At 40.4% G+C, this 24,722-nt stretch overlaps 2 protein-coding genes across 4 annotated transcripts; both read left to right on the top strand.

Moving 5' to 3' along the window:
• The first annotated feature begins 284 nt into the window (after positions 1 to 284).
• On the top strand, positions 285 to 4,297 carry ppp1r7 (protein phosphatase 1, regulatory (inhibitor) subunit 7). Of its 2 annotated transcripts, XM_084708433.1 has the most exons (11): positions 285 to 447; positions 1,187 to 1,282; positions 1,426 to 1,481; positions 1,659 to 1,724; positions 1,825 to 1,955; positions 2,056 to 2,218; positions 2,487 to 2,603; positions 2,868 to 2,972; positions 3,167 to 3,253; positions 3,360 to 3,500; positions 3,911 to 4,297. In XM_084708433.1, exons 1-11 carry the CDS (start codon positions 408 to 410, stop codon positions 3,956 to 3,958), a joined length of 1,050 nt encoding a protein of 349 aa, XP_084564559.1. In that variant the 5' UTR covers positions 285 to 407; the 3' UTR covers positions 3,959 to 4,297. The 2 variants fall into 2 exon arrangements, with proteins under 2 accessions (XP_084564559.1, XP_084564560.1); XM_084708434.1 differs by having other exon boundaries at positions 3,360 to 4,297.
• Positions 4,298 to 4,779: 482 nt separating this feature from the next.
• On the top strand, positions 4,780 to 20,209 carry ubxn7 (UBX domain protein 7). 2 transcript variants are annotated; one of them, XR_014767178.1, is made up of 12 exons: positions 4,780 to 4,901; positions 5,886 to 6,042; positions 6,217 to 6,284; positions 6,548 to 6,613; positions 6,719 to 6,831; positions 14,821 to 14,967; positions 15,074 to 15,164; positions 16,416 to 16,546; positions 16,734 to 17,247; positions 17,371 to 17,450; positions 18,198 to 18,801; positions 18,839 to 20,209. XR_014767178.1 is itself a non-coding variant. In XM_084708130.1 (11 exons), exons 1-11 carry the CDS (start codon positions 4,832 to 4,834, stop codon positions 18,357 to 18,359), a joined length of 1,599 nt encoding a protein of 532 aa, XP_084564256.1. In that variant the 5' UTR covers positions 4,780 to 4,831; the 3' UTR covers positions 18,360 to 20,209. The 2 variants fall into 2 exon arrangements, 1 of the variants encoding a protein (XP_084564256.1); XM_084708130.1 differs by having other exon boundaries at positions 18,198 to 20,209.
• The last annotated feature ends 4,513 nt before the right edge of the window (positions 20,210 to 24,722 follow it).

Here is a 24,722-nt window from a genome sequence, read left to right as displayed (position 1 = left end):
ACCGTAATTCTTCCGCTACTACAAAGTATAGTTCCTACATAAATCGTTGCCATGCAACAGCCAGATGGATATATTTGCCGTCTTTTTCAATTTGAAATATTCGATGCGCAGTAATATGGAATGTTAAAGAATGTTACGAGGACAACCTGTGAGGTTATGCTGGATTTTACAACAGCATGGAACGCGATTTAGCCAATCACAATCAAGGATGGGAACAAACAATTTTAGAATTGTATTTTGGTTAAGCACTACTTGGAATTCAGTCATTAAAAAATATATATAACTGTAACTTTGACATCGTGGTCAAACATTACATGCACCATAACCCAACCCGCAAAAATAGTACGCCAGATGTTCTTCTCCAGGATTGGCTGATCGGTTGTTAACGGAAGAGCTTTACAGGAAATATGGCTACCCTGTCTGTTGGAGAGCCTCAAGAGATGGAAGGTGAGTGAACATTTGAGATGTGTTTGCCAGCAACACATATCAATCTAAATCGTTTAGCACCGTAACTAAACAAACAATTCTTGCTAGCTAGGTGTTTAATACCAGTTGTTGTTAAATTGCTTTTCTATCTTCAGCAGGCTACCTAGGCCAACACAGCTAGGCTAGATACCAACTGGGTAGCTAAGTAGCACGCTTGCTTAATAGGTGGCTAGCTAGCTCTCCACCTCTGTTTACTGACTTAGTGGCTAACTTAGTGTTGTCATGGTGATTTAAGCGATTGCGATAAGCTTTTGCTGTAAACCAGCTAGCCATATATTTTACGACACGTAAGCTAGCTAGCACTAGCAGTCACACTGCCAGTCTTCAGAATGTCTATCCCAATTTGTTTAGCTACTTCAAGCTAATAAATTCTAGCTTTGTAGCTAAAGAACAATGACTCATAGCTTGAATGCCTCTGTGTGGCTTTCTATTCAGTACCAACAGTGAATACTTCGGTCTTCTTACATAAATCCTTACAGAATCTTGCAAACATTCCTACATTTGGAAAACAAGCTACTATTGCTTTGTAATGCTTGACCCCACCCACTATAATTACAAGCGCATTGACAAAATGGACACTCGTCCTAAACTCACGTGCTCTTGAAACCAGGGGATTCAATGTCGCGGGTGTTTGTGCTCAGTCATTGTTATTTGCTGAATTGACCATCTTCACTATCGTTTATCGTGTCGTCCTATGTAGTGGATCGAAGGGGTGAGTCTGAGGAGTCTGGAGACGATGACACTAGAAGGAAGAGCCTTAATGGAGATGTGGACCCCAACCTGCCTTCTAGCACAGGTAAAGCACTACACACCCCACAGACAGAATGACACACTAAAATGAAGGGTGTACAGTCGAGCAAAGGGGCTGTAAACAATAGCTTTTAATATGACCTATATTACACATGTTTTCTCTCTGTCTTAATTTAATTCTCTTTGTAGTCAAAGAGGAGTCTCCAGTTGATATGGATACCATAACTTTGGATCCTGAAGAAGAGGTGAGGGAAAGGAAATGCCATGTCTTTCATGCCAGTCTGTGTCCGACTGCATCTAATTGTCATATATATATATATATATATATATATATATATATATATATATATATATATATATATATATATATATATCACATATCACAACTGAACACTTAATGTCCATTACTGTCTTGTTCCTAGGATGTTGATCTTGTACACTGTCGGATAGGCAAGATTGAGGGATTAGAGGTGCTGCAGAAGGCCAAGGTCTGTTGGAATTTATGTGATTAGTTGAGTCCAATTTCTTGGCCACACAGGCTAATAATGGGTTTTCTTTGTAATTCTATGTTTCTGCGTATTAATTTAGACACTCTCCCTACGTCAAAACCTAATAAAAAAAATTGAGAATCTGGAAAGTTTAATCTCACTTCGGGAGCTAGATCTCTATGACAACCAGATCCGCAAACTGGAGAACTTGCAGAACCTCACAGAGCTTGAGTGAGTATGAATGGGTTGGCAGCAGACGCACTACTAAATAATTGCTTCACATACATCCCATTTGCCACCACATAACTCTGATGGAGATTTATGTTGACAGCCAGCTGGACCTGTCCTTCAACCTTCTGAGAAAGATTGAGGGTCTGGAGAGTCAGACCCCCCTGAAGAAGCTCTTCCTACTACACAACAAGATCAGTTCCATAACCAACCTGGAACATCTGACTGGCCTCGAGATGCTGGAGCTGGGCTCCAATCGCATTCGGGTGAGAAGGCTGGGGCAAGTGGGAAGGGTGGCATGTGTCTGTTATAGAGTAGTGGTAATTGACTGGCAGCAAACTTGCACAGTATTGCAGATTGATTTACAGAATCATAAAATACAGTTCATAAAAATGTGCAGACTCCCCCTCATAGGGTCATCATAAATGACACAATCACCCTTAACCAATCACATAATTCCAGCTTTTGTATGTCATTATCATTCGCTAAAATGGTAAAAGTAATTTTAATACAGCCCATTTTGTGTTTTTACAGGTCATAGAGAACTTGGACACATTGGCATCTTTACAAAGTTTGTTTCTTGGCACCAATAAGATTACTCAGCTTCAGCACTTGGAGGGTCTACATAACCTTACAGTTCTCAGTATCCAGGTAGATAGAAAACCTTTACAAATGGGACACTTGCAATTGATTAAAGAAAAGGGGGGGGGGGGGGGACATCCCAAACCCTCAGTTGAAATAGTTATTTCCCAATTTCACCTATGTTGGCATACAAAACTGCTACACATGTAATTATTATTCTGGCAACACTGAAATGGTGTTCCATCCTAGGTTGTTTAAAAGGTAAGAGTAATGAATAATAACAACAATTTTGTGTGTGTGTGAAAGTGAGGTTCCGTATCTTCTTCTGTCCAGAGTAACCGCATCACTAAGATTGAGGGTCTGCAGTGCCTGGTCAACCTAAAGGAGCTCTATCTGAGTCACAATGGTATTGAGGTCATGGAAGGTCTAGAAAATAATGTGAGTTGTATGCACCAACAGCACATCATGCAGTTCTCAACTTCACATTGGTATAACATCTGACAATGTTAATGTCAGAGGGACAATTAAGTTTGTGATGCCAATGTAAAACATACTTAATCTGTAACTGTAAACATGTGTATGTGTATATTTAAATCAGTAAGAAGAACAAACATTTGATTGTCTTTTGGTAGAAAAAGCTGACTACTCTGGATATCGCAGCCAATAGGATAAAAAAAATTGAAAACATAAGCCATTTAATGGATCTCCAGGAATTCTGGGTAAGGATGAAGTGAATGGGGATAAAAAACATCATTGTGTATTGAAAGACCAGAATCAAAAAAATTCTTAGGTTCTGTTCTTTGTCTCACTCACACATACTCACAGATGAACGACAATCAGATAGAAAACTGGTCAGATCTGGACGAGTTGAAGAATGCTAAAACTCTCGAGACGGTCTACCTTGAGAGGAATCCGTTACAGAAGGACCCTCAGTACAGGCGAAAGATTATGCTGGCACTGCCCTCTGTACGCCAGATTGATGCCACCTTCATCCGCTTCTAAACTGTCACACTATGCACCCATACCAGTCCAACCTCACAATGTGTCACTGCTTACTTTTCTGCCCTCAAAGATGGACCTCTTGTTCAATTCCACTATCCATCACAGACACAAACATGAACATATACAAGCCCATAATCAAACTATCAATTATTATGGATCACCTGCTTAGCACGCAACCACGCATGTTAACACATAATTGAGCTATGTTATTTTGTGAAAGTTTATTCATTTATTGGCCTGAATATGGACTAGTAGTGTCAGATGTTAAAATAAGCACATCTGTCAACCCACTTTGTCCATAGCATGTGGGATGAGGTAGGGGATGAATGCCTCTGTAGCCTCTAACCCCCACACCCCTCCCCTGTGTTCTACAGTATATGATCCAAGAGGATGTGAATCCGTTTTTATCTCTGAATTGTTGAAACAACCCCCTGGCTTGAGAGGTGAAGAGTATTTAACTACTGTACATTTGTCAGACATGATGGGGTGAGTCTCACAAGGTGCACACTGAGCATTAAATACGTATTTTTTATAATGTTGTTAAGGTTGTGATATTACAGCAACCCTTGCTATTTGTGGGCAATCAGCCCCTGGCATTACCTGCTCACATAGGAAGTTGGTACTTAAAAGTTGGTTTTGGTTGCACTGAACATACATACATACATACATACATGCTTATTCACTCAGTAAAGTCTGTTGTATAAATGCACTTGACTAAAGAGTGTTTGATTTATCCGTGTCATTAAATGCTTCAGCTTTTGTATGTGACTCAATTTCTGCATCTTAAACAAATACAATTTTGATTTGAGGTAAGGTTGCCTTTGGGACACATCAAATTGTCTTGTTCTGGACTAGAGGGCACATCGTCATAATTTGTTGTACGACGGGGCATCCTAGAGGGCACTCACGCATTTTACCCCATGTGAATGGCAGCCTATAAGGGCACTTGCTGTAGTTTCTACCACTACAGGCCACTTGAGCAACGCTCTTTCAAACATGTGGACACCGAGCGTGTGAATGTCCAACAGGGTTTGGAGTTGTCCTCACATTTCACTTTTTTGGTTAGTTTTACAAACGCCAGTTGACTGCTCTTGAACTAAATGTTTTGAATTAAATGTGTTATCAAGTAGCTTCAAATGTTATTTATTAATGTCATTTACTACCAATAAACTCCTCTCTGGGGTTGGGTAAACATGATAAAATACATTACCCACAATTCAACACATTTTTGTAGCGATTAGTGCAGAACAGTGGTGCGCAAGCGCACCCTTTAAGTTGTTGTTAGTGGCGGTAAGATGGCGGCGCTCGGAGATGCATCAGCTCCGGTGGTGAATGGGTTAATACAACAATTCACAGCTATTACAGGTAATGATTAAATTGCGTTTTATTTTTACTGTTAGTTTATTCTCCACTATTCTCCAAAAAATCATTCCGCATATCCATCTCAGAAAACGTGCCCGAGCTCAGGTGGGGCATCAGTGTCTACTGCCCCCTCTGTCATTAGGGGAAAAAAGTGAAACGATAGCTAGCCAGCTTGATCGCGACACTATCTTACAACCGTCAGTGTGGTCTCTGCAGTAGCTAGATAGGAATATAAACTTGCAAACTCAGAAATAGAAATTTTCCGACATAGCCAAGTGTCATATAACCCACAATGTCTACTGCCAAAGTGACAATAGTTTCTTAAAAACTCACTTGGATGAAAGAGTAGTGCGTATATATATCATGCTAGCTCTCAGCCTACCTTATTTAGCAAGCTAACAAACGTAATGGAATGGACGTCGTCGGGTGATGTACAACATTTTCTTTCACGATTAGCTAGCTAGCTAGCGTAGCTGGCTAGCTCCGCCCCGATACAACTGTGGGTTGTTGAAAATGAAACGCCCGGACGACAGTGTTCAAGAAAAATAAAGCATTACGTTGACTAGCTACCAACACCTCCTTGACCTGTTAAACAGATACACAAGCTGAATAAAGTTGCACGGCCAAATAAACATTGTGAAGTTGTACTGGACACAAGGTTTATCTCCCAAATACTTTTAAAGTGGTGTGCAATGGGCATGCGCTGTAGAGATGTAAAACAATGCACATAACATGCATGTCAGACCTAACTAAACGCATGTTAGAACATATCTTGGTCAAATAAACCAACATCTTGTACAATAATATGAGAAATTATATACTGTTCGTACATTACTCAACAAAGTGTACTCTGCAATATTGACCCTAATGAACTTTTATATTTTTGTTTATATAATGTTTTCGGTAATATGTTGGCCTTGAATGCTTTTACCTCGATAATTGAATGTGTAGTGTTATTGTTTTAACACTTTGTATGTTATTCCCCAGGGGCCACAGAGAGTGTAGGGAAGCATATGCTGGAGGCATGCAACAACAACCTAGAGATGGCAGTGACCATGTTTCTAGATGGAGGGGGGATTGCAGAGGAGCCCAGCACCAGCTCCAGTTCAGCAGCAGCCTCCAGCAGCAGAGTTCCCCCCACAGAGTAAGCAGATGTTCTGCTCCCTTAGGTCAATGACTATTTTTCTGTATTCGGCATAATTTTGATTTACGTATTCTTTCCATGGTAGCTGTTTAGGCCTTTTGTTATATGATACTCTGTGTGTTTTTGTGTGAACAGAATTCCAGAATCTTAAATCGTCATCCCTTGTTTTCACAGTGATGATGTACGGGCGCCCATTCCCCAAAAGCAAGACATACTGGTGGAGCCAGAGCCACTGTTTGGAGGTAAAGTAATCACATACAATCCATGCTCAATCCAATGAGTTTTTCATGTCTGCTATACACTTTGCATGTATGTCATAATCTAACTGTATAACGTATGTCACTTTGGATAAAAGCAACTGCTAAAGGGTGAAAATGTAATGTGTGAGGTGTGTGATGCTGTGAAAATGATTTTTCTACATGTCCCTTATGGTTGTGTTTCAAATGTGGTCATAACACTATTACTTCATAATTATCACTATCCCTTTCTCTTTCTGGCCCTGAAGTGCCAAAGCGAAGAAGACCAGCTCGGTCCATATTTGACGGCTTCCGGGACTTCCAAACAGAAACCAGTACGTAAAGACCCATTCTGTTTCCTTCGCTCTCTTTCTCTCCCCCTCTCGTTAATTTATCGCTCACTCTCTGAGTCTGTATATGGTGTCTGTGTCCTCTATCAGTCCGACAGGAGCAGGAGTTGAGGAACGGCAGTGCGGTAGACAAGAAGCTGAGTACCCTGGCAGACCTGTTCCGCCCTCCTATTGAGCTCATGCACAAAGGCAGTTTTGAGACGGTGAGAATCCTTCCTGGCCAGAAATTCTAGGACCCTGATCTTCAATGTTTACTGTTGACAAATCAGATTTTCTTCTTATGAAAATGCAGAATCTTGTGGAGCTTGTGTACCTGCTTGTTGATTTCAGTTTAGCTGCAGCCAAGAAGGTATAGCATTTAATTATTAGTATATTTATATCGTAATAAATATTATTGTTACAAACCCTCCCCAGATGTAAGCTGCCTAGGGTAGGGAGAGGATGCAACGCTGCAACCCCAATAAGTATCTGGGAAGAGAGACTGGCTAACAGGGAACACTGGACATGGATATATATATATATATATATATATATATATATGTATGTATGAACTTTTTTTGAAATTCATTGGCTGGGACATAACCCCGACAAGGGCACAAGGGGACGGAGAGCGTTGCCAAATAAAAGAACAAAGTAAAACCACCCTGTCTGCCTATCCACAAACTAACTAAACAAGGGATACAAGGGATGGCACCTGCTCCTTACCTAATATTTCTCCAACCGGTATCTACCTACGTGAGGGGAGATGTAAACCCATGGGTAGCTTGCCTGTCCCATTGTTCCCTGCCAGGGGGCCAAAAGAAAAGCTACACTGTGTGTAGACAAAAACTAAACTAATAACTATTGTATAAACAAAACAAGGGAGAGCAAACACAAACGAACAAACCAAAAACAGCACATAGTCAAGACATCAAACAGAACACCGACACAGGGTCTGTCAGCTCTCCCTTCCCAGTCACACTGCATGGCTTCTTAAGCGGTCTCCCGATTGGCTGCGTGGAGGCTGATTGGTCGGGAGCGGTATACGGGACTGGCCAATAGGGACGTGTCTGTGAGGAGGAGGTAGCGGGGAGGGGACAAAAAGAGACAACAAACAGAACCACAGAACAGTACACAATAACTGGGGTTGTAACAATTATTTATTGTTGTTCTCATGGGTTAAGCACCATAGTCAAAAGGAAAACATAATGGTCTCGTCTCTTAACTCTGTTCCAGTGCTGGGTACTAGGTAGCGGTGTAACGATACACTCAGCTCACGATTCGATATGTATACTGGGTACGATAGAAAACACATGTCAAAATTGTTACAAATTGATTTGCATTTGATGAGTGAAATGAGTATTTGACCCCTCTGCAAAACATGACTTATTACTTGATGGGAAAACCCTTGGCGATCACAGAGGCAATCACAGAGGTCAGACGTTTCTTGTAGTTGGCCACTAGGTTTGCACACATCTCAGGAGGGATTTTGTCCCACTCCTCTTTGCAGATCTTCTCCAAGTCATTACGGTTTTGAGGCTGACATTTAGCAACAGGAACCTTCAGCTCCCTCCACAGATTTTCTATGGGATTAAGGTCTGGAGACCTTAATTGAGACTGGCTAGGCCACTCCAGGACTTAATGTGCTTCTTGAGCCACTCCTTTTGTTGCCTTGGCCATGTGTTTTGGGTCCTTGTCATGCTGGAATACCCATCCACAAACCATTTTCAATGCCCTGGCTGAGGAAAGGAGTTTCTCACCAAAGATTTGATGGTACATGGCCCCGTCCATCGTCCCTTTTGATGTGGTGAAGTTGTCCTGTCCACTTAGCAGAAAAACACCCCCAACGCATAATGTCTCCACCTCCGTGTTTGACGGTAGGAATGGTGTTCTTGGGGTCATAGGCAGCATTCCTCCTCCTCCCAACACGGCGAGTTGAGGTGATGCCAAACAGCTCAATTTTGGTCTCATCTGACCACAAGACTTTCACCCAGTTCTCCTCTGAATCATTCAGATGTTCATTGGCAAACTTCAGACGGGCCTGTACAAGTGTTTTCTTGTGCAGCGGCACCTTGTGGGTGCTGCAGGATTTTAGTCCTTAACGGCGTAGTGTTACAAATAGTTTCCTTGGTGACCATGGTCCCAGCTGCCTTGAGATCATTGACAAGATCGTTCCGTGTAGTTCTGGCCTGATACCACTCTCATGATCATTGCAACTCCACGAGGTGAGATCTTGCATGGAAACCCAGACCGAGAGGGACATTGACAGTTCTTTTGTTCCTTCCATTTGCGAATAATCGCACCAACTATTGTCACCTTCTCACCAAGCTGCTTGGCGATGGTCTTGGAGCCTATTCCAGCCTTGTGTAGTTCTACAATCTTGTCCCTGACATCCATGGACAGCTCTTTGGTCTTGGCCATGGGGAAAGTTTGGAATCTGATTGATTGCTTCTGTGGACAGGTGTATTTTATACAGGTAACAAACTGAGATTAGGAGGACTCCCTTTTAAGAGTATGCGCCTAATCTCAGTTTGGTACCTGGTATAAAAGACACCTGGGAGCCAGAAATCTTTCCGATTGAGAGGGGTCAAATACTAATTTCACTCATTTAAATGCAAATCAATGTATATATTTTATTATTAATTTTTCTGGATTTTGTTGTTCTGTTTCTCACTATTCAAATAAACGTACCATTACAATTCTAAACTGATCATTTCTTTGTCAGTGGGCAAACTTACAAAATCAGCAGGGGATCAAATAATTATTTCCCTTACTGTATTTTTTTTTTTTTAAGAAACTGAAATTCTATTAATAGATTAATTTCCAAGACATCAATGTTCAATAACTTTCTTTATTGTACATACAACTTAGTTAACTCCGTTTAAGCCATTTCTGTGAATGCACGCATGACGCAGGTGCAGAGGAGATCGCGTGCTGGTAGCTCAACCAATAGGATAAAACGGACATCTCATGGAAGTTTTTGAGAGAATCAATCGTTGATCAGGCGGGTGAAGTATAGAGTTAATGTTTATTTGACGTGTGACGTAAACATAAAAATTATCAACATAACATTGTCGACACACAAACATAAGACAATAACACAAAGACAATTCCATACAGCTCCATCTAGCATTCTAGAATGGAACTGGCAGAATCCAGCCCACCAGCACTACCTAGCTGATGGCCTGGAACCCCCAAGAACATTCTTCAACAGACCATTTTATAGATACAACAGTTCTCATAAGTCATTGGTCCATCCTACAGACATGCAGCTATACCAAATCTCTATCATTGGTTAACTCCTTAGAACAATACAGTTGAATCCACATTGTCTTCAGACCAACTGCTTCTTCCCCCCAGGTGACAAGACCTTTCCCAGGTCACCCAGACTTCCCAACTCTGTCATATTGGGGGGGGACATTTTGACCAGATTTTAATATTGAAAGGGATGTGCACCCCCCCCCCCAAAAAAAAAATATGTATTATGATTGGCCTTGAGTTGTTGGAGGTTGTCCTGCTCTCCTACTCTTTCTTCAATGCCTAACAAATCTATCTCTTTCTCTCCCTGACCCTGTCTTTCTGCTTGAGCAGCACTGGTTGAAGCCTGAAAATATTGTAAACAATTTCTGCATATGCATGTAGCAACGCTAGTGTTAATTAAGCAATAAGGTACGAGAGGTAGTACTTTATCGCCAATAAAATACGTGTTCAAGGGTGTTGTTAGACACTGGCCGGCAGACACTGGAACACGTACTTTATTGGCGATAAAGTACTACCTCTCGTACCTTATTGTTTAATTAACACTAGCGTTGCTACATGCATATGCAGAAATTGTTTACAATATTTTCAGGCTTCAACCAGTGCTGCTCAAGCAGAAAGACAGGGTCAGGGAGAGAAAGAGATAGATTTGTTAGGCATTGAAGAAAGAGTAGGAGAGCAGGACAACATCCAACAATTTATCTGCCTTTCTACCTTATTGCTTTTATTATACGGTTGCCAGCGAAATTATAAATAGTAAATAAATACTAAGCTGCATTTCAGCACAAAATAGTTATAGACAACAAACATTGTGTATCGCATTTCAGTAGCCGAGAGAAATTAGTCGCTGTAAACAGTGGCTGTTGCTATGCAACGGACAAACAGCGTTGTGAACTTCACGTTTGTTAGCCTAGCTAGATCTTGCACCATCTCATTCAATCTCAATGCTCATTTTATGAAAGTTACCTTTAAAATAACAACGACAATGGGACACTTTCAATGAAATAATATTTAATTTAAACAGTAGGCCTACTGTAAACATTCTAAATCAATCATAAATGTTTCGTAGGCACTGGGTATATGGTAGCTAGCTAGCCTACATATGCTGTATATAAGTTACGAGTGACTTGGGACTCGATAGACGAACATTAGGCTGTTGTTAAGGTTATCTTATGTTGATTTGGATATCTCCATTAATTGTGCATCCGTGGAAAACGTTATTTTAAGAAGCCAAGACCAGGTCATGTAATTACGTGGCTACGAAGCTCAAATTAAATAAGTGGATGTCTAATTAGCAACTAATGGCTAGACCTGTATGGAAGCAAATCGTGATCAAAATTCAAATGAAAATGCATTTCCAGAAATGCTTTTTCATTTTAAGAATGTGGCTGCATTATTTGACTCATAAATAAAATAAGTAATCATTCTATTTGAACATAGATCATTTTATTTCTGAGTCAAATAATGCAGCCACATTCTTAAAATGAAAAAGCATTTCTGGAAATGCATTTTCATTTGAATTTTGGTCAAGATTTGCTTCCATAGACCTGAGCTTCCGTCCAACGTCTCAGTAGCTAGACCAGCTAGTTAACACTGATGGCACGGGACAGTGCAATATTATTGCTCAAAAATTAACCGAATGTTGCTAGTCTAGCTTGCTAACCAATAAGTTGCTGCACACCAGTACTTGTAGACAGTCTTTTTCTTCGGCAACATTTTAGTTATTCTGAGTGCGCACTAATATGGAACGCTCCCGTTTTAAGGTAAATGTAATAAGGCGTATAGTACTTTATGCTCAATAAAGCACACCCCGTGACTCACTCTCAACCAATAAGACGTCAGTAGCCTCTCTTTTTCAGCTACCTGCTGACCGAGCTACCCATCTTGTTCGGTAGGGGGCGGTGTGCACATACGCATTGCATTACATGACCAAATTTGCCTAGAAATTGACTGAATTGCCGGGTCTTTAAGAGGACGCATCACAGATCATGGCGCTCCCTCAAATTGTGCATACACTGATAGAATTAGCTGAGCTGGTAGAAACTAATAATATATCTGAGTCTGATGCCCGTGACCGAGTAGAACAAACTGAGTTGCTAGTTGCTTGAAGAAGACCCAGATCATCTGGGATAGCACACATACTTCTTGCCGACGTCGGCCCGATGTGTATAAGATACGTCGGCAAAATGTAGTATGGAGATAGTTGGTATTTGATCGAAACTGACTTCCAGATGATGTGTGGACAATGAATCAAATCACACCCGGCCGCACTACAGATATATTCTGATAGATAACTCCTTATGCTGTTAAATAGGCCGATCTCTCAGAAAGCAAATATTTCACCAACCATAATCGATATGAAATGTCACTTAGCAAATGAACATAGCCTATAGGCTGAACATTGACTTTGATAGGAATAAGGAGACAAAGAAAAATATGCTTGACCATCCAAAATTGGCTATTAGCAATACAGTACTTGATTCAACCTGGATTTTCTGTGTGGGTATTATAATTAAGAGACACAACTGAAGTTCATGATTTTATATCAGGCTGGATGTTGATGGCATCAAGCTCTTAAAAGAACTCCAACACAGAAAAGAAAACAACGAAACATAAATATATAGGCTATAGCTTTGCCAGTTGTTCCACGTCTTCCATCGGTCTCCGCCGCCCTCCGAGTCTGTCTCAACTCACTTGGTAACAGTAACTGCCGATTTTGGCAAAGGAGAAGACACAAGTGTTTACAAGTTTCATAAGCACTTGCTCAATACTGTTCCTCCAACGAGCAACTGCTTTTGTTCTGAGGTAAAGTTCGGTCGTTCTGAAATTGTCTGCTTTTCCCTGTGAAAGCAAGCTGTTTCACCTTTGGCCTATTTCAGACAAAATCTGAATTTCCGCAATCTGAATCTGAATTTCAGCAATCTTAATTTCAAGAATCTGAATTTCAAGAATCTGAATTTCAAGAATCTGAATTTCAAGAATCTGAATTTCAAGAATCTGAATTTCAAGAATCTGAATTTCAAGAATCTGAGAATTCCGTTTAATTAAATTCGGCATACAAATAATTCAGATATTATATATTAAACAGCAAAATATTTCAGTTTTATGAAATTCGACACACAAATATTTCTTAACTTTCATATTCAAATTCAGATACCTTTGTAAGCTTTAGCTCCATACACTTTGTACATCTTTACTGTATCTCCCCCACACATAGCATTTCACTCCACTCACTTTCTTCCAACGTCAGAACCACACACCCCTGTCACAATAAAAGCACACAAGAAAATACCTTACAAGTATCTGCACATCTGTGATGCGTCCTCTAAAGACTCAGCAATTCAGTCGATTTCCCGGCAAATGTTGTCATGTGATGCAATGCGTATGTGCACACCGCCCCCTACCGAACAAGATGGGTAGCTCGGTCAGCAGGGAGCTGAAGAAGAGAGGCTACTGACGTCACTCTGCTGCGCCGCTCAGAATGCATTTTCGTTTTCAAATTATGGGCAGTTCTTTGCGGGCAGAACACGAAAACAAAAATGCATTTCTGGAAATGCATTTGAATTTGAATTGTGGTCACGATTTTGCAGCCATGTTCTTGAAAATGAAAAAGCATTTCTGGAAATGCATTTGAATTTGAATTGTGGTCACGATTTTGCAGCCACGTTCTTAAAATGAAAACGCATTTCTGAAATTCTGTTTTCATTTTCGAATTTTACATTTCAAATCGAATTTTGGTATCTATTTGCTGGGGCATATTTAGAAAATTCAATTTCAAATGTCTTTTTCGTTTTCATTTTAATTAAGTGAAAGAATGAGCAGTCTTAAAGAAGAAAATTAAAATGCAAATAGAATGATTGATTTATCATTTTATTTCTGAGTCAAATAATGCAGCCACATTCTTAAAATGAAAAAGCATTTCTGGAAATGCATTTTCATTTGAATTTTGGTCAAGATTTGCTTCCATAGACCTGAGCTTCCGTCCAACGTCTCAGTAGCTAGACCAGCTAGTTAACACTGATGGCACGGGACAGTGCAATATTATTGCTCAAAAATTAACCGAATGTTGCTAGTCTAGCTTGCTAACCAATAAGTTGCTGCACACCAGTACTTGTAGACAGTCTTTTTCTTCGGCAACATTTTAGTTATTCTGAGTGCGCACTAATATGGAACGCTCCCGTTTTAAGGTAAATGTAATAAGGCGTATAGTACTTTATGCTCAATAAAGCACACCCCGTGACTCACTCTCAACCAATAAGAATTCTTGATTTCAACCACCCGTATTATAAATAACTATTTAGTTGGTCGACTCGGCTCCATAACAACGGGTAAGTAGGGCTCGTGAGACTGCTCACCAAAAGAACAATGGGGAACCCACTTGTCTAGCAGATTAAGACATGTTCGTAGGTACCTAGCGAAAAGTAACCTAAATTTTCCTAGACTTAGCTACGGTACTAATGCAGAAGGGTCGCTGATATCGCATAGCGTCGTTGCTAACGTGTGCTGACGAAGTGACTGTGTGTATGTGAGATACGCGTGAGTGACAGAGAGGCGGAAGGAGAGCGGGGAAAGGAAATGCAGCTGAACGAATACGCTACGTGTTTTAGATAGCGTTAAAAAAATATAACGAAACGCAATGTGGCTGCTGGTGTTGATTCTGTGGCGCACCGCCACACATTAGTATATGTGGGAGAAACACTGACCATTCATTGTATCAAGCTTCTTAACCAACTGTTAACTTATTTTAAAACACATTAATTGTACATATGACCAAAATGTATTTCACAGATATCATATTGTAAAAATGCTGTATAACTCTACGCAATTGTAACATTTTTGCATTGCAATTATATTATGCTGCAATATATTGTTACACCCCAGTACTACTAAAACAAGGAACTAGAGACCATTGTTGTCATGAATGTTGTCATGAATGTTGTCTCTTCTCCCTGTAGGCAAAAGACTGCGGTCAACTGGAGAACAAATGGTTAATGATCAACATCCAGAATGTGCAGGATTTTGCCTGCCAGTGCCTGAATAGGGATGTGTGGAGTAACGATGCTGTAAGGACCATCATCAGAGAGCATTTCATATTTTGGCAGGTATGAGTACAGTCTTTGGGGATTCCAGACACACTTGCAAACAAACAGGTTGTTTTCCCCTCTACAACGTGATCCTATGTGTGTGGGTTTGTGTGTGTTCTCACAGGTGTATCACGACAGTGAAGAAGGACAGAGATATATCCAGTTCTATAAGTTGAACAAGTTTCCCTATATATCCATCTTGGACCCCCGCACAGGTGAGCCCCCCTGGGAATGGACCACACAGTTATATCCTCTCCTACCTGGCTGGTAGCTAACAGAGCTTGCCACTTAACATTGTTGTTAACTGTTACAAACTAACAGTAACTGAAAACAACATTGCAATCGCCTGGCTTTGACGAGGGGGCGGAGAAATGCATCAGCTGTGTGCTTGGCCATCAAGTGGTATTTCAGACTGGAAGTGCTGCGACGATAGCTCAGTTTACAACGACTAAACACACAGATCACTTTGGTCTCTTCAATGGAACCATTTGGCAACTTTTTAAAAGTAAACTTTCCATTCGGAATCTTATTGGCATCCATTTTGGCGTCTCCCGCTCGCCATCCACTCAATACGTAACGTTAGCCTACTACCAGAGAATGTCTAATATCCGTAAATGGGCTCTGCTACTACTCTTTAACCGGCTCGCAAGCCAAACAAGTGTGTGGCGTGCCTGTTGTTTTGTTTCCGGTCTAGCTAGATCTGGTGTGGTGTTGTAGTTTTTCTAACGTCGGTAGTTGTTGCAACAGCATGTGAAGAAAACTACAAAGTTTGCTAGGCCAAAAAGAGCGTTAATCGCGCGATAAAAAAATTGACGCCGTTAATTTGGGTTTGCGTTAATAACACGTGATACTGACAGCACTAATATTTACATTTTTCAGATTCTATGTATATTGTTTGAGGTTTTTAAGTAGATATATCTAGATTTGTTTGAGGTTTTTAAATTGAAAGCAACATGGAAAACCAAATGTTAAAACTTCCTTCTATCCACATGCACGCATGCGCACACACACACGTAGGCACGAGCGCGCACGCAGGCACATCAGTGGGATGCAGATTACTTTCTAGTAAGAATGGTGTTCCCTGGGACAAAACCAGTTGAAAACCCCTGCTGTAGATAGAGGGGGAATACATTTCTGTGTAAGTCTGTCTACAAATGCCTGCTCATTATGGGGCTACTATTTGGAAGGGTTTATTTGATTTCAATATTTCTGCTTCTGTTTTAACAACAAACAGCTCTCCAGGTTCATTTGCAAGGGTTTGACTGGGAAGTGGGCAGCCAGGTTATAGCCGCAACTTCTGTGTTCCTTGAGCTAGCAGTCTTTTGACAGAGGCACCGTATCACTGTGCAGTGGCTGCTTACTTCCTGCACCAAGCAGCAGGCTAGGAAATAGAAAGTCATGTGACAGAGGGATGTCAGTCTTTGACGAGAGACCACTTCAGATTTCATCCTGACATTTGTCTGCAGGTCAGAAGATGGTGGAGTGGAACCAGCTGGACGTTGCGTCCTTCCTTGAGCAGGTGACGGGGTTCCTGACGGAACATGGCCAACTCGACGGCCCATCCAGCCAAGCACCACCCGCCAAACGTGCTCGCTCGGTAGGTTTCCGTTCCGTCTCTGTCTGTCTGTGTCTCTTTCTGTTGGCTCTTTATGTTGATCTGTCCATCTGCTCTACACCATCCCTATTTTGAGTTTGGTCCCACTTTGCTCTCTTTCACTGTGTCATAAAATTTGTATATCTCTCCCCATTTTGCTTTTAATATGCCTCATGTTTGTGTGCCTTAGGAGAGTCTGATAGATGCCAGTGAGGACAGTCAGCTTGAAGCAGCCATCCGAGCCTCCCTCCAGGAAACCCACTACGACTCGTCCTTCGCCCCGGATCCCCCAGACTCCCCCCGATCTGAAGACGACTCTGACGCAGAGCCCTTTTCCGATAGCGAGGGCGTCATCTCTGTTGACTGCTCTGATAACGAGACAGCAGTGGTCCAGGAGGAGGGCAACTCCTTGGGTCAACATAACCCTGCTGGACAAGCCAATCCTACTCCCACTCTCCTGCCGTCTCTCCGACCCGAGAGCCCCCCAACTCGTCACAGGAAGTCACCCTCTAAAGAGAATAACCACAGGAAAGAGGAGAGCAAAAAGAACCACCTAGAACCTCTGGTGCCTGGGCCCAGTTGTTCCCAGCCTGACCCAGACTCTGAGCATTGTTTGGGGGAGAACCATCGCACTTCAAGTAGCTCCAGACCTGCTAAGACCAGCACCACAGAACCCTATGACCTTGACTGCCTTGACGACAATGGTACACTTAATGTGTTTGTCATTTTTGACTTCACTATTAGAATGCCTTCGCATATTGTGTGTTTTGGTAATATTCACAGAATGAAGTAGACCAAGTACAGCACAGTCTGATGTGTGTTTACAGGTCCTAAAACCAGACTGATGCTTCGCTACCCGGATGGACAAAGAGAGCAGATTGCCCTGTCATCTAATGCCAAGCTTATGGTGAGAATGCTCTCCTGGATGTTGAATATACACATTGATTTCAGTTTGGGAAACACCTTATGTATATCTGTCTATAATTCCAGGAATTGTGTCTGTCTCTGTGTGTATGTCTGTGGCTTAATAATCTTGCGAATCGGGCATTGTAGGAAGTTGAAAATGGGCTGAGGTATTGCTAAGGACCCACGGAGGTGGCGTGCCGTGTGGGATGTTGTTTGGATGAGCTGTTCATGAAACATTTCCCTAAAAATGCATGCATTGCCTCACAGGCACTTTATGCAAAAACTCTACTTGCCAGCACCTTCATGCTCTGTGTGCCACCTGAACCAGTTGCCAATCAGTTTTTAATTCCATATATCACTTCATAGTATTATAAGAGATGAGGTACACAAGCAACTCACACTCCATCCATTCGTTTAGTAGCCTACGGTTTAGCCCTATGCTACAGGGATTTTTTTTCCATTGCTTTACATCATCAAATGAGGAATTACTTGCTGGACCATTTGTTTTTTGTTTGTTTGTTTTTTAGAAGCAAATTTTCACATTGCTGTTACAGTGCAGATAACACTTGCACATTAGTTTGGACAGTTTAAACTGTTTTCAAAGTGTTTTTTTTTTTTCAGTGGATAAAATGCTGGCTGGCTAACTAACAGCAAGACAATATAAAATGGGTACTTTATTTTCAGTAAAGAAAAGTGAATGTTATGTGAATGGCACTAACATTTGTACACATGTCCCCCCTCCCCCCAGGCCTTGGTGAGACACGTCCAAAGGAAGGGTTATCCCAACGAACGCTTTGAGCTCGTCACCAACTTCCCTAGACGGAAGTTGGCTCACTTGGACTATGACATCACACTGCAGGAGGCGGGCCTCTGTCCGCAAGAGACTGTATTTGTGCAGGAGAGGAATTAGCCCACTCTGAACTAACCCTCATATCTATCTATCTATGGTAGACCTGTATGTCTCTGATCATCTGGGAGGATGGCAACACAGACCTCTCTTTTCTTCATTTTGGATGACCTTAGGCCACAGCCAGGACACCTGCTGGATGGACTTCACTTCCTACCATGCCACTGGGTGGAGTCCCTGGCCTGGGAACATTTTTTTCGAATGAGCACCCGTCATTGTGCACTGCCTGTGGCCAATTAAGATGTCATTGGTGGCATAGCCTTCCCTCTTTTATTGGACCCTGATGTTCTCTATTCTGATTTACTTTTATTCTTAGACATACAGAGTATAATGGATTGAACATGCAATGAACAAAGTGTTCCAAATATTGTTAAGGCTGGTACATCAGCACAAGATTCTTCAAAAGCGTATTCTTCCGATAATTCAAAAGCAGGGCTCGACATCAGTGCTTATCCTATTGTCCGGGACAAGCAAACTTTTAGGTGAATGAAAGTGGTATGCTGGGAAACAAAAAATCAATGTGATAATTTTTTTTCTAGAATTTACATAGCTTTGACGCTGCATGTTAACAACTGACAAGTTAGTGTTTTTAAAGCAAGGACCAAACCAACTACATGTTGTGCTCCTGATCTCAGGTTTATTTCTCTGAGGTGTGCGTGCATTAGTTCAAATCAAATGTGCAGATTTTTTCTGTCAGTATCTAGGATGATGATGATGATGATCCCATTTGTCATGCCTTTGTTCTTTGTTATTATCACAGCATACCATTAACTGCCATCAAGTGTCTCCAATAAACAATACAGGCCATAGTTGTTTTCCTGACGAAATGTTCAGCGCTTGACTTTCCAAAGTTACAGCTGTTCATTAGGCTGTGATATGTCTTCAAAACAGTTAAGTGTCAACTGTAAGATTGTCTTAACATCTTTCAAAGCCCCTGATGAGGAGGGAAAACCAGGCAGAATTTGAGACATTTTGGGTTAGTCAAATGGTGACCGGGAGATTACATATATTTTTTTATATAGGACCAACCTATAACAAGTTGTTAGTTGAACATTTTGGAAAAATAGTTTCAAGAACCTTTTTTAAATAACTGAATATCCTCTGCTTTTCTTTCTGAACATATTATACAAAAGTGACTCAAGCACTCAGACAATTACAAATGTAATTTGTCAACCATTTTGTTTTGTTTTTACGAAAAGCTAATGTCGAGCCCTGACAAAATATGTCAAACATCAAAGTGCTTAGGTGTTCAAATGTTAAATCATTGTAGTGTTTCTTAAATGTTAACCAAGGATCTTATCTCATCCCAACCTGGAGGGGTGTGTGTGTGTATCATTTATCCCTGAATCACGAAATAACACTCATCTAGCCACTCTTCTATATTCTGGCATACGTCTGACGAGTGGATACACAAAAAATGATCAATTCAAGAAGGATAACAAGAATGACATGTGTTTTATCAGGGCAGAAGGTGGAGCTAAGGTGGAGCTTTTTTATATTTTTATAAGTCATCCCCCATTTCCAAGAAAATATGCCAATTCTGAAATATAATCATCTAAACAAAGAGAACTGTGATTGCTTTGGTCTGCTCCTGATCCAGGTCACTTTTTTTTGTTTGCTTCTATCTTTGTTCTACACTGATTGCAACACTCAACAGTTGTTTTCAGATATCTCAATGTCATACAAAATCATAATATGTAAGAACTTCATTATAGTAAGGCTGTGATGTGCCATGTCTAACCTAACAGGGAATAGGAAGGGTCTTAAATCTGTGTTGCCCCCATGCTGTAGAACACCTGTGCTGGGCAGAGTAAATAAAAAGATGGATCAAACAAAGCTGATCAAACAAGGAAGGCCAATGACCCCAGATTGTCTTTAACGTTGTTTTCCTCACCTCAGTTCCTTGTCCCTCTCTTCTTAGAATGAAGGAGAACCAGGTAAGATGAGCCTGAACACTGGGAAGTATAAACATAAGGTGAATGGAGAACTTGAGAACTTGTGGGTTATCAAGACTGTTGAGGTTGAGCACAGTAAGTTTCAGGCATGTAACACTTTCCTAGTCAGGGTTAGCAGGGGGTGCATTAAGCCCGTTGTGAGATGCACTCTATTGTCTGTTCTATATATCCCAGCATCAAATCATTCTTACTGTACACTGAGGGCACTAATATGAGTAAGCACAGTAAGTTTCAGGCATGTGACACTTTCCTAGTCAGGGTTAGCGGGGGGTGCATTTTGTGACAAGAAGGAATACAACAAGCCTGTCGTGAGATGCAACCCCCCTCTATTGTCTGTTCTGTATATCCCAGCATTAAATCATTCTTACTGTACACTGAGGGCTATAGTATGAGTAAGCACAGTAAGTTTCAGGCATGTAACACTTTCCTAGTCAGGGTTAGCAGGGGGTGCATTTTGTGACCAGAAGGAATACAACAAGCCTGTCGTGAGATGCAACCCCCCTCTATTGTCTGTTCTGTATATCCCAGCATCAAATCATTCTTATTGTACACTGAGGGCTATAGTATGAGTAAGCACAGTACGTTTCAGGCATGTAACACTTTCCTAGTCAGGGTTAGCAGGGGGTGCATTTTGTGACAAGAAGGAATACAACAAGCCTGTCGTGAGATGCAACCCCCCTCTATTGTCTGTTCTGTATATCCCAGCATCAAATGATTCTTACTGTACACTGAGGGCAATAGTATGAGTAACCACAGTAAGTTTCAGGCATGTGACACTTTCCTAGTCAGGGTTAGCGGGGAGTGCATTTTGTGACAAGAAGGAATACAACAAGCCTGTCGTGAGATGCACCCCCCCTCTATTGTCTGTTCTGTATATCCCAGCATCAAATTATTCTTACTGTACACTGAGGGCTATAGTATGAGTAACCACAGTAAGTTTCAGGCATGTGACACTTTCCTAGTCAGGGTTAGCGGGGGTGCATTTCGTGACAAGAAGGAATACAACAAGCCTGTCGTGATATGCACCCCCCTCTATTGTCTGTTATGTATATCCCAGCATCAAATAATTTTTACTGTACACTGAGGGCTATAGTATGAGTAAGCACAGTAAGTTTCAGGCATGTGACACTTTCCTAGTCAGTGTTAGTAGGGGATGCATTGCACTTACATCTAATGGAAAACCTGCCATGAAATGCTCTCTCTATACTAGCAGCCCATTTATTTGCTTATGTCGAGAAAAGCTGCCTGGAAACGTGTTCGCGGATACGAACAGGGGACGAGCAGAAAAGGGAACATCAGCAAATCGCTGATTTACCTGAGCTGAATGAGAACAAGGAGAAAGGGCTTGATAATCTACAGTTGCCTGCCTTTATTGTAGCACGTTTTACAAATGGTTGCACACATACATGGCGGTTGTTTGTAGAGTTTATGTCCGTTATTTTAAAGCAGATTTAACCATTTCGTAATGAACGCTATTATGCTCACGGCATAACAAACGTAATTATAGCAAAATATAATTAGTTGTAATTTCGTGGCATGTTACGTCGTCATTATTGATTGTTGACATGTTATTCTGGAGCAAAGACGAATATGAATAAATCATCTCTGATAGCCACAATATGGTCTTAAATATTGTTATAACTTGTCAACTTATTTCAACACACAACGATGGCATTAACAATAAGTTAGTAATAGTAAACAACACTCATCATCATTATAATAGGTAGGCTATAGGCTTAATTTAGCTTGCTTTGCCAAGCTAGAACAACGTCGGAGCCAGATAGCCTATATAAGTTTACAGTTTATTTATCCGACACAATACAGCAGTCAAACTATAAACACGAAGCAAAAAGAACAACGTATAGGCCCTGCACGTATAATACTTCAGTACTAACAGTAGCCTATTGATCTTCGTAACGTTCACATGTAGGCTATCTGCTTCTTGATCGGACTTGAACCACATTCTGACAGTTTTCTGCTATGCCTTGCTCAAAAGCTCGCACTTCCGTGTTTTCCGGTCTAGCTTTAAACAGTGGCTCTTTTTTTCCCTAGCTCCGAGACCTTTTTTTTTTTTTTTAATTATTATTTTTTATTAGCAATTTCAACAAAGTCAAGTGCATTGAAGTTTACAAGATGCAAAAAGTAAAAAAAACAAAAACATTTACGTTCGGAGTAAACATGTATCAATACAAAATAACATAACAAAAAATTCACGCTAGGGGATATAAACCTTTACATTAATATATTTAAACTACTACAGATTGTTACTGTCTTAATGGCCTTGGTATTTTTGGCATTTTTTATTGAAAAAATATATTGTCTGAGCTCTCCGTTCAAGGCAATAAAGCAAGGTTTTCTTCCCATGAATTTGCATCTATGAATATGATACTTGGCCATAATAATAATAAAATTAATTATATATACACAGTTATTTTTCCTGGAACCGTCAAAAAGCCCAAACAATACATACTTCCAGAATAAACAAAAATCTGCCTCAATACTTTCAGTAATAAACTTACAAAGATTTTGCCAAAATTATTTTACAATTGGACAATGCCAGAATAAATGCACAACCGTTTCTTCACATTCATTACAAAAAGTGCAAACAACATCAATGTCTTTCTTAAATCTTTTCTTAATATAGCTTTTTGCTGGATAACATTTATGGATAAGTTTAAAAGAAATTTCCTTCACTTTATTTGTTACTAAATATAGATTAGGTAAAAGCCATACATTCTTCCAAACAATATCATTGACAAAACGATTCCAGTAAGGAATAACACAAGACACCGTAGTTATATCTCTCTGAAACAAAGATCGAATAGATCTATTATTATTTCTACCAGTATTGGAAAAGCAGGTTTTGCCTATAGGGGAGACTGTAACAGGATTATGCACAAGAGGACAATTTTGGAGTGTAACCCTTGGCTGAGATTTAAAAAGCATACAAATACCAGAGGGAATTGCGCCAAATACTTTTGCATAATCCCCAGGTGTGACTGGAATCCTGTATTTAGCAAGAAACTCCTCATAAGTGAAAGGACGACCCTTCTCATTAAATAATTGATCTACCCGCAAGATATTATTACAGACCCAATTCTCCAAAAAGAGAGATTTGTGTTTATATAAAATATTCTTGTCATTCCAGATCAAATAGTTGTGAGGAGAAAAATTGTGTTTGTATATGAGAGACCAAGTCAAAAAAACTTGTCGGTGATACGCAGATAATTTCACGGGAATTTTGTCAATGTCATAGTCACAAGCAAGAAAAAAGTTTAAGCCACCAAGATTAGACAACACATGGAGAGGTATCATATTCCAAACTGAAGAGGGGTTTCCAAAAAACTGTTTCAGCCAATTTATTTTTAAAGTATTATTTAAAGTACCAAAATCCAATACATTTAGTCCACCATTTTCATAGGAATCCATAAGAACAGTCTTTCTTATATAATGTGTCTTATTTTTCCAGATGAAATTGAATATCATTTTGTTTATCTCCTTTAGTAGCTTATTATCCAGATGCAGGGCCAAAGCTGCATAAGTCAAACGAGAGAGACACTCTGCCTTAGTAATCAATACTCTACCTCTAATTGATAAATCTCTTAATAGCCATTGATTAAATCTCTCTTGAGATTTTTTAATGACTGGGGAAAAATTGGAATGACGTCTCTTATTTTGGTCTTTGGTAACTACAATACCCAAATAGAGAACTTCATCTTTAACTGGAATATTGTAAAGAGAGGAGGAAGTGCACTCCTTGATAGACAGAAGTTCACACTTATTAACATTCAAATGTAAACCAGACGCCTCTGAAAATTCTTTAATTGTTTTTATAGCAGCAGGAATTTGAAACTGATTCTTCAGAAATAGTGTGGTATCATCTGCCAGCTGTGTCAATAGTAATTCACTACCAAGTAGAGAGATACCTTTCACAGCACCAGCTTTAATATGGTCAGCCAACAACTGAGCTACTAAAAGGAAGAGATAGGGGGAGGTAGGGCATCCCTGCCGTATACCTCTAGACACCTCGAATCTAGGGGATGTGCCGCCTGTTAACTGAATAGAACTATTACTATGCATATACAAAGTTTTAATAGCCGTAGAAAAGTAATTACCAAATCCAAACTTTCTCAGAGAATGCAAAATAAACTGATGCTCCACAGTATCGAAGGCCTTGTAAAAATCCAAAAGCAAAATAAAACCATTATCATCAATCACGTCTGAGTAATCCAAAATGTCCAAAACCAGCCTAATATTATTTGTAATATGTCTTTTTGCCATGAAACCAGATTGTGTTTCATCAATAATAGAAGTCAACACCATCTTGAGTCTTTTAGCCAAAAGTATCGCTAGAATTTTATAATCATTGTTAAGTAAGCAAATTGGGCGCCAATTAGCAGTTTGTCTTTGT

The sequence above is a fragment of the Hypomesus nipponensis genome, chromosome 10, assembly GCF_054491055.1.
Source record: "Hypomesus nipponensis isolate SF chromosome 10, ASM5449105v1, whole genome shotgun sequence".
Classification (NCBI taxonomy): Eukaryota; Metazoa; Chordata; class Actinopteri; order Osmeriformes; family Osmeridae; genus Hypomesus; species Hypomesus nipponensis.
This window is presented reverse-complemented; position numbering and strand designations above follow the sequence as displayed.

Bases quoted from the DNA above. Each gene is read 5' to 3' on its own strand.
- ppp1r7 (XM_084708433.1), top strand. From the start codon at position 408: ATGGCTACCCTGTCTGTTGGAGAGCCTCAAGAGATGGAAG. The intron at 1,482-1,658 runs GTGAGGGAAAGG...TCTTGTTCCTAG, and splicing joins CTTTGGATCCTGAAGAAGAG to GATGTTGATCTTGTACACTG. The intron at 2,219-2,486 runs GTGAGAAGGCTG...GTGTTTTTACAG, and splicing joins TGGGCTCCAATCGCATTCGG to GTCATAGAGAACTTGGACAC.
- ubxn7 (XM_084708130.1), top strand. From the start codon at position 4,832: ATGGCGGCGCTCGGAGATGCATCAGCTCCGGTGGTGAATGGGTTAATA. The intron at 6,614-6,718 runs GTACGTAAAGAC...GTCCTCTATCAG, and splicing joins GGACTTCCAAACAGAAACCA to TCCGACAGGAGCAGGAGTTG. The intron at 17,451-18,197 runs GTGAGAATGCTC...CCCTCCCCCCAG, and splicing joins CATCTAATGCCAAGCTTATG to GCCTTGGTGAGACACGTCCA.